Source organism: Sylvia atricapilla, chromosome 18, assembly GCF_009819655.1.
Source record: "Sylvia atricapilla isolate bSylAtr1 chromosome 18, bSylAtr1.pri, whole genome shotgun sequence".
Lineage (NCBI taxonomy): Eukaryota > Metazoa > Chordata > Aves > Passeriformes > Sylviidae > Sylvia > Sylvia atricapilla.
Genome location: NC_089157.1, coordinates 10,769,729 through 10,781,691, shown reverse-complemented (window position 1 = coordinate 10,781,691; position 11,963 = coordinate 10,769,729). Strand labels below are relative to the sequence as shown.

Here is an 11,963-nt window from a genome sequence, read left to right as displayed (position 1 = left end):
GTTCCTTCTCTGCATGAACTGAAGAGGAATAATCCTGTTCCAGAGTTGGCTTGATGCACTCCTGCAGTGATGTCCTTTGGAATGGGTGTCACAATGGATGCAAAGAGTGGTGCTGCACCAGGACTTGGCCCCTGCTTTGGAAGGGTTTATAAATAATAAATATTTAATAGCAAATAATAAATAATAATGTTAAATAATAACAACCTAAGAGATCCAGCATTCATTACTCAGTGTGCTACAAACGAGGTTAAAACTGTACATATTCTAATTCTTTTAATTAACAGTAAGACAAAACAAGCCCAAGTATACCAAGAAATCCCAGACGGTTTTGTTTTGCAGAAAGGAAATTTTCAGAAAGGTTTAAAACAACAAGAACAGAAATAAAGTTTGGACAAAACTCTTTCTCCTGCAAGGTGACAAGCTGGGGCTCACACAAGGGGTCACAGCCTTTTCCTTCCCTGCCCTTTGTTTTCTGTCAGTGATGCTCTCCCCTGGCAGCTGGTTAAGGCCAAAATGCCAAAGCATCAAATGAGATTTTCAAACTTAAAAACTCAAAATAAAGTTTATGCACACAGACACACACAAAAAGCAGTGAAAATACCGTTTTTCTTGCCGAAATGTAATATCAGCCAACTGCTTTGCTGCAGTGGACTTGTACCAATAATCTCAGCTACATCACTTCACACCAGTTTGGGATCTTGCCTTTCACTGAAATAATTTCTTCCCACTTAATCCTGCACCTGGTCTTTCCCACGGGAAAAGTTGAGGTCGTTTTCCACTTGATGCTGCACTGAAATTCTCCCATTTACACTTCAGAACCCTGTCTGTAGGATGGCAGAGGAAATTTGGGTGCTGGAGCCATCCCTCCAGCCCAGAGTGCCTCCAGTCTAACACGGGATATTCAAGCAACAGTCTGGAAGTGTCCAGAGAGGAACAACAACCTGCTGGGGCCTCATCCAAGGATGGCTATTTCCATTCCAGCCTGGCTGGAAGTGATATCCAGCAGTGAGAGATACCAATCAGCGAGTGTTCAGTCGAGACAAAATTTGTATTTTTCTGATGCTGGTTGTTTCTTGGAAAGTCACACAAATCTTTGATGCCTGCCAGCACTCAGGTCAGTAAACACAGAATTCAATGATACAGTCGAATGCACAAACTTTATCAGCCTACCTACCTACTACACAAAAAAAATTAAAAATAAAATACACTTTCTTTTCCCTAGTTCTACTCTATTTTCTTTGTCCTGCTCTTGAGTCCAGCCCTGGATTTATCCCCCAGGCAGAACTGCTGTTTGCTCAGCAGGACGAGCTGAGACAGGAGGATTTTGGCAACATTCTTAGTTATACAGGGAAGAATAAAACAACCCCCCCCCAAAAAAAAAACCCCAAACCCCAAAGAAACAAACCCCAATTCTCTAGCTTACACTATCAGTTATATAACCAATCTCTCGGGTTATATTTACCCCTCCTATAAACAGAGAATTGGCCAGAAAAGAGCGGCCAAAAAGACGACAAATGAGAGTCGGGACGCGGCGGCCAGCGGGGTCTGGTGGGTCTGGTGGGGTCTGGTGGGGTCTGGTGGGGTCTGCTGGGGTCTGGCGGGGCTCAGCACGGGGACGAGGACATCTGGTCATAGTCAGGACACTTGAGCAGGGCCGGGTAGTTACTGTTCATCTGCAGGGAGGCCTCGCTGGAGATGTCCGAGGGGCTGCGGCCCCGAGCCCAGGCGTCGGGGTGCAGGAATTGGCCCGAGTAGTCGGAGCAGTTGCTGAGGCGGGGTCGGTAGAAGCCCGGGTGGGGTCTGTACAGGTCCTCGGCAGTGTAACGCTTCATGAACAGGTAGACAGACATCACCCCGGCGCTCTGTGGGGCAGAGACACACGGCCTGAGGCTCTCCCTGCCCGTGGCTGCGCCGCCATCCAACGGGACACAATGGAAATCACCTTTCTGTGCTGGGTGATGGGGCTCCAAACCACCCCAGGGCTGTCACTTCCCTGCCCCATGCCTTGGAGCTGTGCAGTGGGGCACAACCACCTCTGCTTTCCAAGCCTGGCATCAAGTTGTGATCAAATGCCCCATCAGTGCCCCAGGTTGGGTTTGTCCCCCTAAATGTCCCCTCCACATTGTTGTCACCCTCCTTCCCTCGCAGCCCTCCCTTAATCCCAGCTTTTGCCAGCAGCCTCAGTCTGCCCACCCCTGGGAACGGGGTACACTTCCATCAGGGCTGGGGTACCTCTGTGAGAAGGAAGGAGATGGCTGAGAAGGCAAAGGACCACCCGTATTTGTAGTTGAAGAACGACTCCGAGTCCTTGGTCCTGTTGAGCATCTCGTCATTAATGCTGGATATGTAGAGCACCAGCCCCACCACCAGTGACAGACCTGGAGAAGGACAGCGGGAAATGCTTCAGGGTGAAGTTACTGAAGAAGCACCTTCCTGAAGGCCTGACTTTGGGGGAAAGTAAAAAAAAAAAATAAAAATTGGGAGTGTGCTTGTAATAACTGGGGAAAGGAGCTGCTCTCCTGCTGCTCCAACCCGGACACTCCTCTCATTCCAGTCAAACATTCCCTGCTCAGGGAAATCTGTGAGCACTGTGAGGAGAGAGATGACTCCAGGAGGAGCTGTTCAAAGCTCAGCTGTCACTGCTATTTGTTTAGCACTCGCACAACACCATGAATAAAACATTCGCTTTGCTCATGTAGACACAGCCCAACTGAGCAGTTTGAAGTTTCAGATCTCTCCTGCGACTGATGTGCCACGAGAAACATCCTCTCCCCCAGCACCTGCTCCTGCCTTTTCCCCACATTTCCATGGATAAAGCTCTGCATCCGTCCCACAAAGGTCTGGTCAGGCTGTGGGGCTGAGCTGGGAGTGGTGAGTCCGCAAGGGGCCACCTGGGCAGGTGAGGAGCACCAGCAGCAACCAAACCAAGGTGCTCCGTGCTCAGGGGCTGTCAGGAGAAAAGCTGGCTGGCAAAGCTCACCTGACAGGATGAAGAATATCCCCGAGACGAAGGCCAGGATGGTCCTGTGAGGCCTGATGTGGCCGATGTTGCTCAGGATGAAGCCGATGAACATGAAGAAGAGGCTGACCAGAGGAAGGGGTGGCAGAACGGATCATCTCTGTGGAGAGAGGAGCAGAGGGGAGTGAGGACAGGTTAATATTCCCCAAATAGAGTGAGAAATGGGCTTGGGAGAGAGGGCTCAGCCCTGCTGCTCAGACTGTGCTGTGTCTGAGTTTACCTCCTTGTTAATGAGGTGAATAAAACAGAGAGTCATGGAATCACAGAATGGTTTGGGTTGGAAGGGACATTATGTTCCAGTTCACTGCCATGGGCAGGGACACCTTCCACCATCCCAAGCTGCTCCAGGCCCAGTCCAACCTGGCGTTGAACATTTCCAGGGATGGGGCATCCACAGACTCTCTGGGCAACCTGTTCCAATGTCCCCTCTCCCTGGTGGTGACTCTGCTGATGTTTCCATTTCTGAAATGGAAAGGTTCCATCAGAACCTGCATTTTTCTCTAGCTTCACTGCTTAAGTGTTTTCAGAACACTTCTATTGATTAAATCAGAAATGACTGCAGAATTCATCATGAGGGCTGTGACACTCCAGCCTTAATTCATCCTGTGATATAATGTGTAAAATCGCTAGGGAATAAATACAGCTGCAAATTATGGAGAGCACACTAAAAAGCCAAACACTCTGATAAACATTAGTGCTGAATAGCCAGTGACAGGAAATTGTACAGCTTAGAGCCTCCGTGGGCATCCTGCCATTGGGAAGGAACGTCCCCAAAAGCTCAGAGCACACTGGGAAATCCCCATAGTAAAAACAGAGTTCCATCATCGTGTGGCAGCACTGTCAAGGAACTCAAGAGCTCCTTTGGCAAGGACACAAAAGGGATTTCTTGGGGAGGGTGCCTAGTGCTTGGGATTTGGTGATGTTAAGGGTGGAACCCCAGCCAAGGGCTTACTCAGGACGTTGATTGTGGATTCAGAGGTCAGCTGGATGTTCATGGGCATGACGTATTCGATGGTGAAGCACCGGCCACGCTCCTCCCCTGCAGCAGACACAGAAAAAAAGGTAACTCTGAACCAGGGGGTTTAAGGTCACCCCAGGGGGATACCAGAGATCCTCACTTCTCCCTTGACCTTCCCAAAGCGGCTGAAACTTGTGACATTTCAGGTTGGGTCGCTCTGAGATTCCCATTCCTTTGGGTTCTATTCAGCTCTGTCCCTGCAGCCAAGCTGCTCCATCAAACTTGGCACAGACAGAGGGACGGTCCAGCTGACCTGAATCTGAATTTTGCAGGGATGAAATGGAAAGCTTTTAGCTGCTGCCCAAGGCATCGTGGCTGCAGCTCTGGAGCAGGGCAGGGGGTCTGGCAGGGCAGCAGCAAACTCACCAAAGCCTGTGTGCAAAGGCACATTTATCCTTTGGGCTGTTCAAGACAGGCACGAAGAGATGACATCTCGTGCCAAAGGCTGAGTTTGGAAGCAGGGATGGGCAGAGCCTCCAAAAACCCCAATTTTCCTTGGCCCTTTCCCGCAGGGGTGTGACACACACCAAACCCAAGGGGCTGGTGGTGGCTGGATGACCTTACCTGCCAGAAAACACACCCTCCAGAGCCCTGAGTGCAGCGAGAGCTTGATCTCGGCCGTCTGGTTCTGGGGCTGCACGATGCCCTCCTCCAGGTAGAGCCAGTAGTCGGTGCTGACAGAGATGCCCAGGAGGCCGAGGCCACAGACAGCAAACACGCTGCTGAGCAGGGTCAGCGCCTTCCTGCTGCAGGCACTCATGGCCACCAGCATGAGCCTTCGGGGAGCCCACCTCACCCTGGGTCACCTCAGCTGCAAGGAGCCGTGGAAACCATCAGCGACAGACGGAGACTGGAACCGCATCCCGCCCCCTGATGTCCCTACCCGAGCTGGGATGGGGGAATGGAACAGCAAGGATGGGAGGGAGCGGCTCCTCCTTGGCTCCTGGGTCTGTGGTGAATTCCCTCTGTCCCAGCCAGGGCTGGGTCTGCTGTGAGTGAATTCCCTGTGCCCCAGCCAGGACTGGGTCTGCTGTGGTGAATTCCCTCTGCTTCAGCCAGGATTGGGTCTGCTGTGAGTGAATTCCCTCTGTCCCAGCCAGGACTGGGTTTGCTGTGAGTGAATTCCCTCTGCTGTGAGTGAATTCCTGTGCCCAGCCAGGATTGGGTCTGCTGTGAGTGAATTCCCTGTGCCCCAGCCAGGCTGGGTCTGCTGTGGTGAATTCCCTCTGCTTCAGCCAGGGCTGGGTTTGGTGTGAGTGAATTCCTCTGTCCCAGCCAGGATTGGGTCTGCTGTGTGAATTCCCTCTGCTGCAGGTGAATTCTCTGCCCCAGCCAGGATTGGGTCTGCTGTGAGTGAATTCCCTGTGCCCCAGCCAGGATTGGGTCTTCTGTGAGTGAATTCCCTGTGCCCAGCCAGGATTGGGTCTTCTGTGAGTGAATTCCTGTGCCCCAGCCAGGATTGGGTCTTCTGTGAGTGAATTCCCTGTGCCCAGCCAGGATTGGGTCTTCTGTGAGTGAATTCCCTGTGCCCAGCCAGGATTGGGTCTTCTGTGAGTGAATTCCCTCTGCTGCAGGTGAATTCTCTCTGCCCCAGCCAGGATTGGGTCTGCTGCAGGTGAATTCCCTCTGTTTCAGCCAGGACTGGGTTTGCTGTGAGTGAATTCCCTCTGCTGTGAGTGAATTCCCTGTGCCCCAGCCAGGGCTGGGTCTGCTGCAGGTGAATTCCCACTGCTTCAGCCAGGATTGGGTCTGCTATGAGTGAATTCCCTGTGCCCCAGCCAGGGCTGGGTCTGCTGCAGGTGAATTCCCACTGCTTCAGCCAGGGCTAGGTTTGCTGTGAGTGAATTCCCTCTGCTGCAGGTGAAATCCCTCTGCCCCAGCCGAATTCCCTCTGCCCCAGCCAGGGCTGGGTTTGGTGTGAATGAATTCCCTCTGCTGTGAGTGAATTCTCTCTGCCCCAGCCAGGGCTGGCACTGATCCTCCCGAGGATGCAGGAGAACAGCATCATCTTATCTTATCTCCCTGCAGAGCCTTATCAAGCGCTGCCACTCGCCGGAGCTGCTGAGGCTCAGGGCCACCGAGATCAGGGTCAGCAAAGCTGCTCTAACTCCTGCACCAGCCCCTGGCCCCAGCTGCTCCCACACCAGCCCACTCCCCTCCAACACTGACATTTTTCCACTTCCAGGGTACATTTTCCAATTAGGAGATCATGCTAATCTATTAAAAGCCATGCTGCATTTATGGCATCATCAAACTTGGAGCAGAGTGACACGACACAATAATCTGCTTTTGGTGTTGTTGCATTGCTCTCGCCAGAGCTGCCAGCACCCTCCCTTGTCCAAATCCACCTTGTGCTTTGGGGAAGGCAGGGAAATGGGGACAGAGAGCTGCAGCCAGGCCCAGAGCAAACCTTAAAGGAAAAGCTTTCCTCATCCCCATGTCACTTAGGTATAGCATCTCTTTTTATTAGTAGGATTTTATGGCACGTTTGCTACTTTGGGCAAATTAGCCATTCCTATGGTGCCCTGCAGACTGATAAAATAGCACCAGAAATCAGAGTTCTTGGTGCAATGGAGGAAAAGTGAAATTAGTAGGCGAGGAGGGGAACCCACAGCAACAAAAGGCTAAAGGAACAAGAGCAAGAAGGAAAGAGATCGTGTGAGAGATGGTCTTGTGTGGAGGAGCGAGGAGGCAGATAGTGCCACTGGCTGCTGTTATAAGGCAGAATGAATCACAGATAAGTGTTGTGTCGTGTATATTTCCAAGGCACATTTTGCTGCTATTCACTACTGCAAACAATAAGGAAAAAATATCTAAATCCAGCTAGACTACAAAAACTACTGACTTTATAAACAGGCTGCATCTTCCTTGCACTCCCTTTAGAGCTGCATAGTTTTGTCTCACACCCTCAGGAGCGGCTCCATCACTCCTGTGCTCCCTCGGTGAACACACTCCTTGGAAGAGAAGTCATGCTGCTGTTATCACTGCAGCAAAGGTGGTGGGTTTAGTGATTAAATCAGGAGACACGAATCCTGCCTGGACCAGGAGATGACAATCCCTGTTCCAACTCGGCCAAGCAGACTGGAGAAGGGTGGTTTTTTTTGTTGTTTTTTTTTTTTTTTTTTTTTTTTTTCTAGTTCCTCAGATGTAAATATATTAATTCTCACTTGCTTTCACAGCCTCTCAGAGATGCCAGAAGTCCTCACAGCTTGTACTTTTACACCTGAAAGCCTCCAAGGATAATGTTGTGCCATAATTCCCTCATGGTGAAAGGGAGTAGGTGATGCTGAGAGAGGTTTCTTGCTCCTCCAGCACTCTGGGGAGCTGTGAGCTCTTGCATTTCTGTCTCACAAATCCAGAGCCCCGCCCCACAGCCATCCTGGGCTGTGTTTGCAGCAGGTTCACTTAGATTAACATCAAGGAAACTCGCAGTCACTGTGGAGTCCAAAGAAAGGCATGTACTGAACAGATGCAACATCCAAGGTCTGTGTGCCCCTCCAGCTCACTGCTCTGGGCAGCAGTATGAGAGGGAAGCAGGGAATGCTGCTGGAAGAGTGTCAAATTCCTGACTGAAAGACAGAGAAGGAGTCTTTAATTATGGGATCTGACCTGGACTCCAAAGCAGGCAAAGTACATCTTGGTAGGAAGCAGATGTACTCACACCCTCAAGCGCTGCAACAGCTTTGACAATTCTCCACCAGATGAAATTAAGGGTTTGGCTCCTCCTACGTTCACGCTGTGCCTTTCCCCAGAAGGTTCCAACCTACAGGAAAGGGGCTTGCTGTCTCCAGACAGCCCGAGCAAGTGCTCCAGCTCACACTCCTGCAAGCTTTCCCTCCACCTTTGCCTTTGCTCACCAGCCTCGTTTTTTTCAATGCTGCTATTTAATGCTTCCCTCAGCTCCAGGAAAGTAGGATGTGTTCCCAGGAGGAGCACCTCCCTGCTAGGGGAGCAAGGAGCAAAGTGCTGAGAGGATGCTCGAATTCCTTTTCCCCTGAAGAATTAGGAGGCAGCAGCTGAAGAAGAAACTTGTGGCTGTGGGGCAGAAAAGCAGCTCAGTCCTGCCATTTCCTGGGGAAAATGTCATTTCTGGCATTTCCCATCTCTGTAGATTCCCGTTGGATTCAGCAGTCAAGCAGCCAAGACACAGATCCTCTGCCTCATCCATTCTTCTCCCTAGCTCAGCCAGAGCCGTATTTTCTAGTTGCTGCTTCAAAATGAACAACATTTACTACACGGTGTCTCATCCCTCTTGGCATTTTGGTGTTGAAATGGTAAAAGGATCTGGAGATCTATTCTTGGCTCATGTATCATCAACAGCCCTCCTCCCTGCACATTTTCATTAATAACGAGCCAAAAATCATAGTAGGGAGTATCTGGAGGCCCAGATAAAGACACTTCGAGGGGAATAACAAAGTATTTCCTGTGATTTGCTGCCCATCGATATCAGACATTGGAAAATAGACCCATTTGGTCTCATTTCTGCTGGTGTGAGGTGAGCAGCAGGGGCAGGGGTCGGGTGGCAGAGCTGCACCTCTCAATGGCCTCATTCCTTTTCTCTCTCACACTTCAATTTCCATGAAATCACTGATACATTAGAGATGTTCCTGCCTTGGTGGCATGTAGAATCCAGCCTGATGTGATGGAGAACAGGGCAGGGATGGTGCAGGACGTCTGCTTTAATAAACCTTCCCCGGGTCCTGTGCCTGGAGAATTCACAGGGCTCCCAGGGGAAAAGTTTTTTCAAGGACAACAAGAGAAGCTGCTCATCAGGAAGGATTTAGTCCACAGTGACCTTTATCAATTGTGTTATCCTTCCTATGGCTGTTTGGTTTCCAACAGGAGCTGGATTTTAAATTAAATGAATAGAGCCCCAAAGATTTCCAGGAAACAGAACCTTAGAACTGTTCCTGCTCCTTCGATCCCACCGTGCATCCTGGTAGCAGTCCAGGGAACAATAAGGGCAGTCTGCAATGTAATCTGCAGTCTTTGCAATGAATTTCTCCTTGCCTTGGAGCAAGAGCTGCTGATGGAAACAGCACATGGCCCTTGCTGGGCCCGAATCCTTTGGGAAATGAAATGAATATTGGTGCTGTTTCTAAGGCAGTTCACCCAAATCTAGGAGTAAGTCCTTACCTGTTGCTCACAGTCACAGAAAGGAAATATCCTGGGCAGATTTCTGAGCCCACATCTAATGCCAAGCACAAGCCACTGCTCTGGGCTCTGTGTGTGGGCTGAGAAAAATTATATGTCACTGGTCAGCTGCCTGGAGAGGATGGGTCACCTCAATAAATCACTGCTCTGAGTTCACCGGAAAACAGCTCCCTCCTGCCCTGGCTGAAGGCAGAAGGAGCAAAGCCATTGATTTTTGTGTGGCATCATTTCCAATTTCCTGACATTTGGGAGGAAAGGAAACGTTGCCAAGGTTATTGGAGCAGACAGGAGGGAGGGGTTTGTTTGTGGAGGGGTGCTGAGCCCCAGGACAGGTCTGGGGGCTGCAAATCAAGGGCCAAGGGAAAACAGGGATTCAGCCATAGAGCTGGAGTAGTGGGAGAGGCTGAGCAGAACATAAAGGAGAAGGAATGAATTCAGTGAAAGGGGAGCAGGAAACACTTTGAGTGAGCAGTGGATGTACAAAGAACATCAGGGGTCGGGTGGGAGCAATCACAGACCAGAGAGGGAGAGCTGTGATGGAGCTGATCTGAAAGGACCCCACTAAGCTGCAACAAGAAATTGGGCTGGCTAAAAATAAAGGGCCTTCAAGCAGTCCCTTCCTCAGGACACAACGCAGGCCATGGATGTGGGCAAAAAAAACCAAATAGGTCAAGGAGAGCAGCTCTTTGGAAGCAAAACTTCTCAGAGCTGGCAGTGCTTGGGCAGGCTGAGGCCACCACTGCACTGTCACCCTCCCTCACACAGCACAACTCCCCCTGGCTCCCTTGGGGCAAACCCAGAAAGGGCTGAATGGGTCATTAACAACCCCGGGGAAACCCAGAGTGATCCCACCAAGCTCATGGAGCAGCCCAAAGGGTGCAAACGCCTCGGCCCCAAACCAGGGTGTGCAGGATGCAGCCTGCAGGCAGCTGCACTGGTGCTCTGTGGGTTGGCAGAGAGGCTTGGACCAGTGTGAGGAGCACATGGGGAGCTGGCTTTAAGCACAGCTGAGGAGAGGAAGAGGAGGAGAGGGTGAGGGCAGCACCCACGGCTCCATCTGGGATCGCGGGAGAAGCAGCTCCACAAACCTGACCTGGAAAATTGGGCAGCTGGGAAAGACAGTTCTGGTTTTGGAATGACTGCTTGGGAAGAAACAGTCCCTCCTGAAGGTTGGAGAAGCTGTGCTGCAGGCAGGAGAGGAGCACAGGGCTGCTCTGGTTCCACAGAACAGCTGAAGAGAGCAGAGATGGCTGCAGAGAGAAGCAGTGTCTCCTGAGAGAAGGAAATTTCCAAGAAGGATGTGGTTTGGAGCTGATCCACAGAGCTCCCAGGTGCCCTGTCCTGGGCTGCTGGCACCCAGCACCTCCCCTGGCACACGGGCAGACACAAATCCATCAGGCAGCTTGAAGAGCTGCATCCGTGTCACACAGAAATAAACGTCAGCTTGATTTCTGGGAGAGAAAACGCGGACTGGAAAAAAAACTAAGCGCAGAAATAAATCTTTCGGACGTGGAGGAGGTTTTGCCTGATATTAAGAAATGAAACAGCCCATCTCGTGGCAGTTTGAGCAAGGGTTTGTAACTGTGGCCACGAGCAAACAAACTTCAAAAGGATCAATACTGGGCTTGAAAGCTTCCTCTGAGCTGGGGGCAGCAGCGCTGCCATCACCGACACACACGGATCAATGGGCACCCTGGGCCACGGGCTCCCCGGGGAGGTTTCAAAATAAACACAGGAATAAAAAAGAGGGCTGGTTATGAGTTGTTTAAGCCCAGATTGAGCCGCAGCAATAACAAAGCGATTAATTTGGTGCCTGTCATCACGCACAAGGAGCACCTGATAAATAATCGGTGAGAAACGATCTGTGAGCTCCCGCACTGCGAGGCTCACCACTAACTGGTTTTGGTAATGAGATTACTCGGGATTTTTCTCTCTTAAACTTGACTTACATAATTTTCTGTGAAGTCCTCTTTTCCCTAGCGCTTCCTGTGCTTCATTTCTTGCCAGAGTTATTTTTTACAGTTTGGTGGGAAAAAATCCTGCTATGGCAGTGCAAGAGCGATGGAGATGCTGTACAGGAAGCACCATAACTCCAGTCTCCAAGGCTGACCCAGTTCCCTCTCCTTATCTCATTTTGGCTGTGGATTGCTCAAAACCTGTCCTTTTGCCTGGGTCAGGTTTGCAGAGAGCTGTCACTGATAACTGAGCACACCTCAGCTCCAGCACCAAATATAAGGAGACCAAGTGGTATTCCCAAGGTCAAAGGGAAAGTAACTTTGATTTATTTCCCATCCCAGCCCTCTCCAAGGCGAGCCTTTCCCAAGCTGGTCACTCTGCCACGCTGCTGCACTTGCTGGAGCGATGGCACTGCTCCAGCTCTTTCACACTAATGGCTTTGGATGAAGCCAGCAACTTCCAGCAAATAAAATCACGGAGCAAACAGCCCCAGGTGCTGCTTCACAGGCTGCTGGCACAGCCCGTGTGTGTACAGTCTCATTCACACGGTCCCTCTGGATCCACAGATATCCCCACAAAGCTTTTATAGAAGCCCTCCCCCCGTGTCTCCTTTTCCCTGGGTGTTCCAGGCTCTTACCTCTGTCAACCCCGGCTGAAGCAGTGCTCTGGCAAGTGGAGAACCTTGTGTGCTGGGGCTGAGGGTGGGGAGAGCAGCTCTGGCAGGTCAGCTCCAAGGATGAGGCTCCTCGGGGGAGGCTTCAGCTGCTGGATGCTCTGGGAGGAGCTGGCGGTGGGATGGCTTTGGGAACAGGCAGG

At 51.1% G+C, this 11,963-nt stretch overlaps 1 protein-coding gene across 1 annotated transcript; it reads right to left on the bottom strand.

Moving 5' to 3' along the window:
* Positions 1-1,604: 1,604 nt before the first annotated feature.
* CACNG5 (calcium voltage-gated channel auxiliary subunit gamma 5) lies at positions 1,605-4,809 on the bottom strand. The gene is given in 6 exon segments (XM_066332385.1): positions 1,605-1,862; positions 2,233-2,378; positions 2,981-3,096; positions 3,098-3,119; positions 3,972-4,058; positions 4,602-4,809. Coding segments are annotated over 6 exon segments (837 nt in total).
* Positions 4,810-11,963: the final 7,154 nt, after the last annotated feature.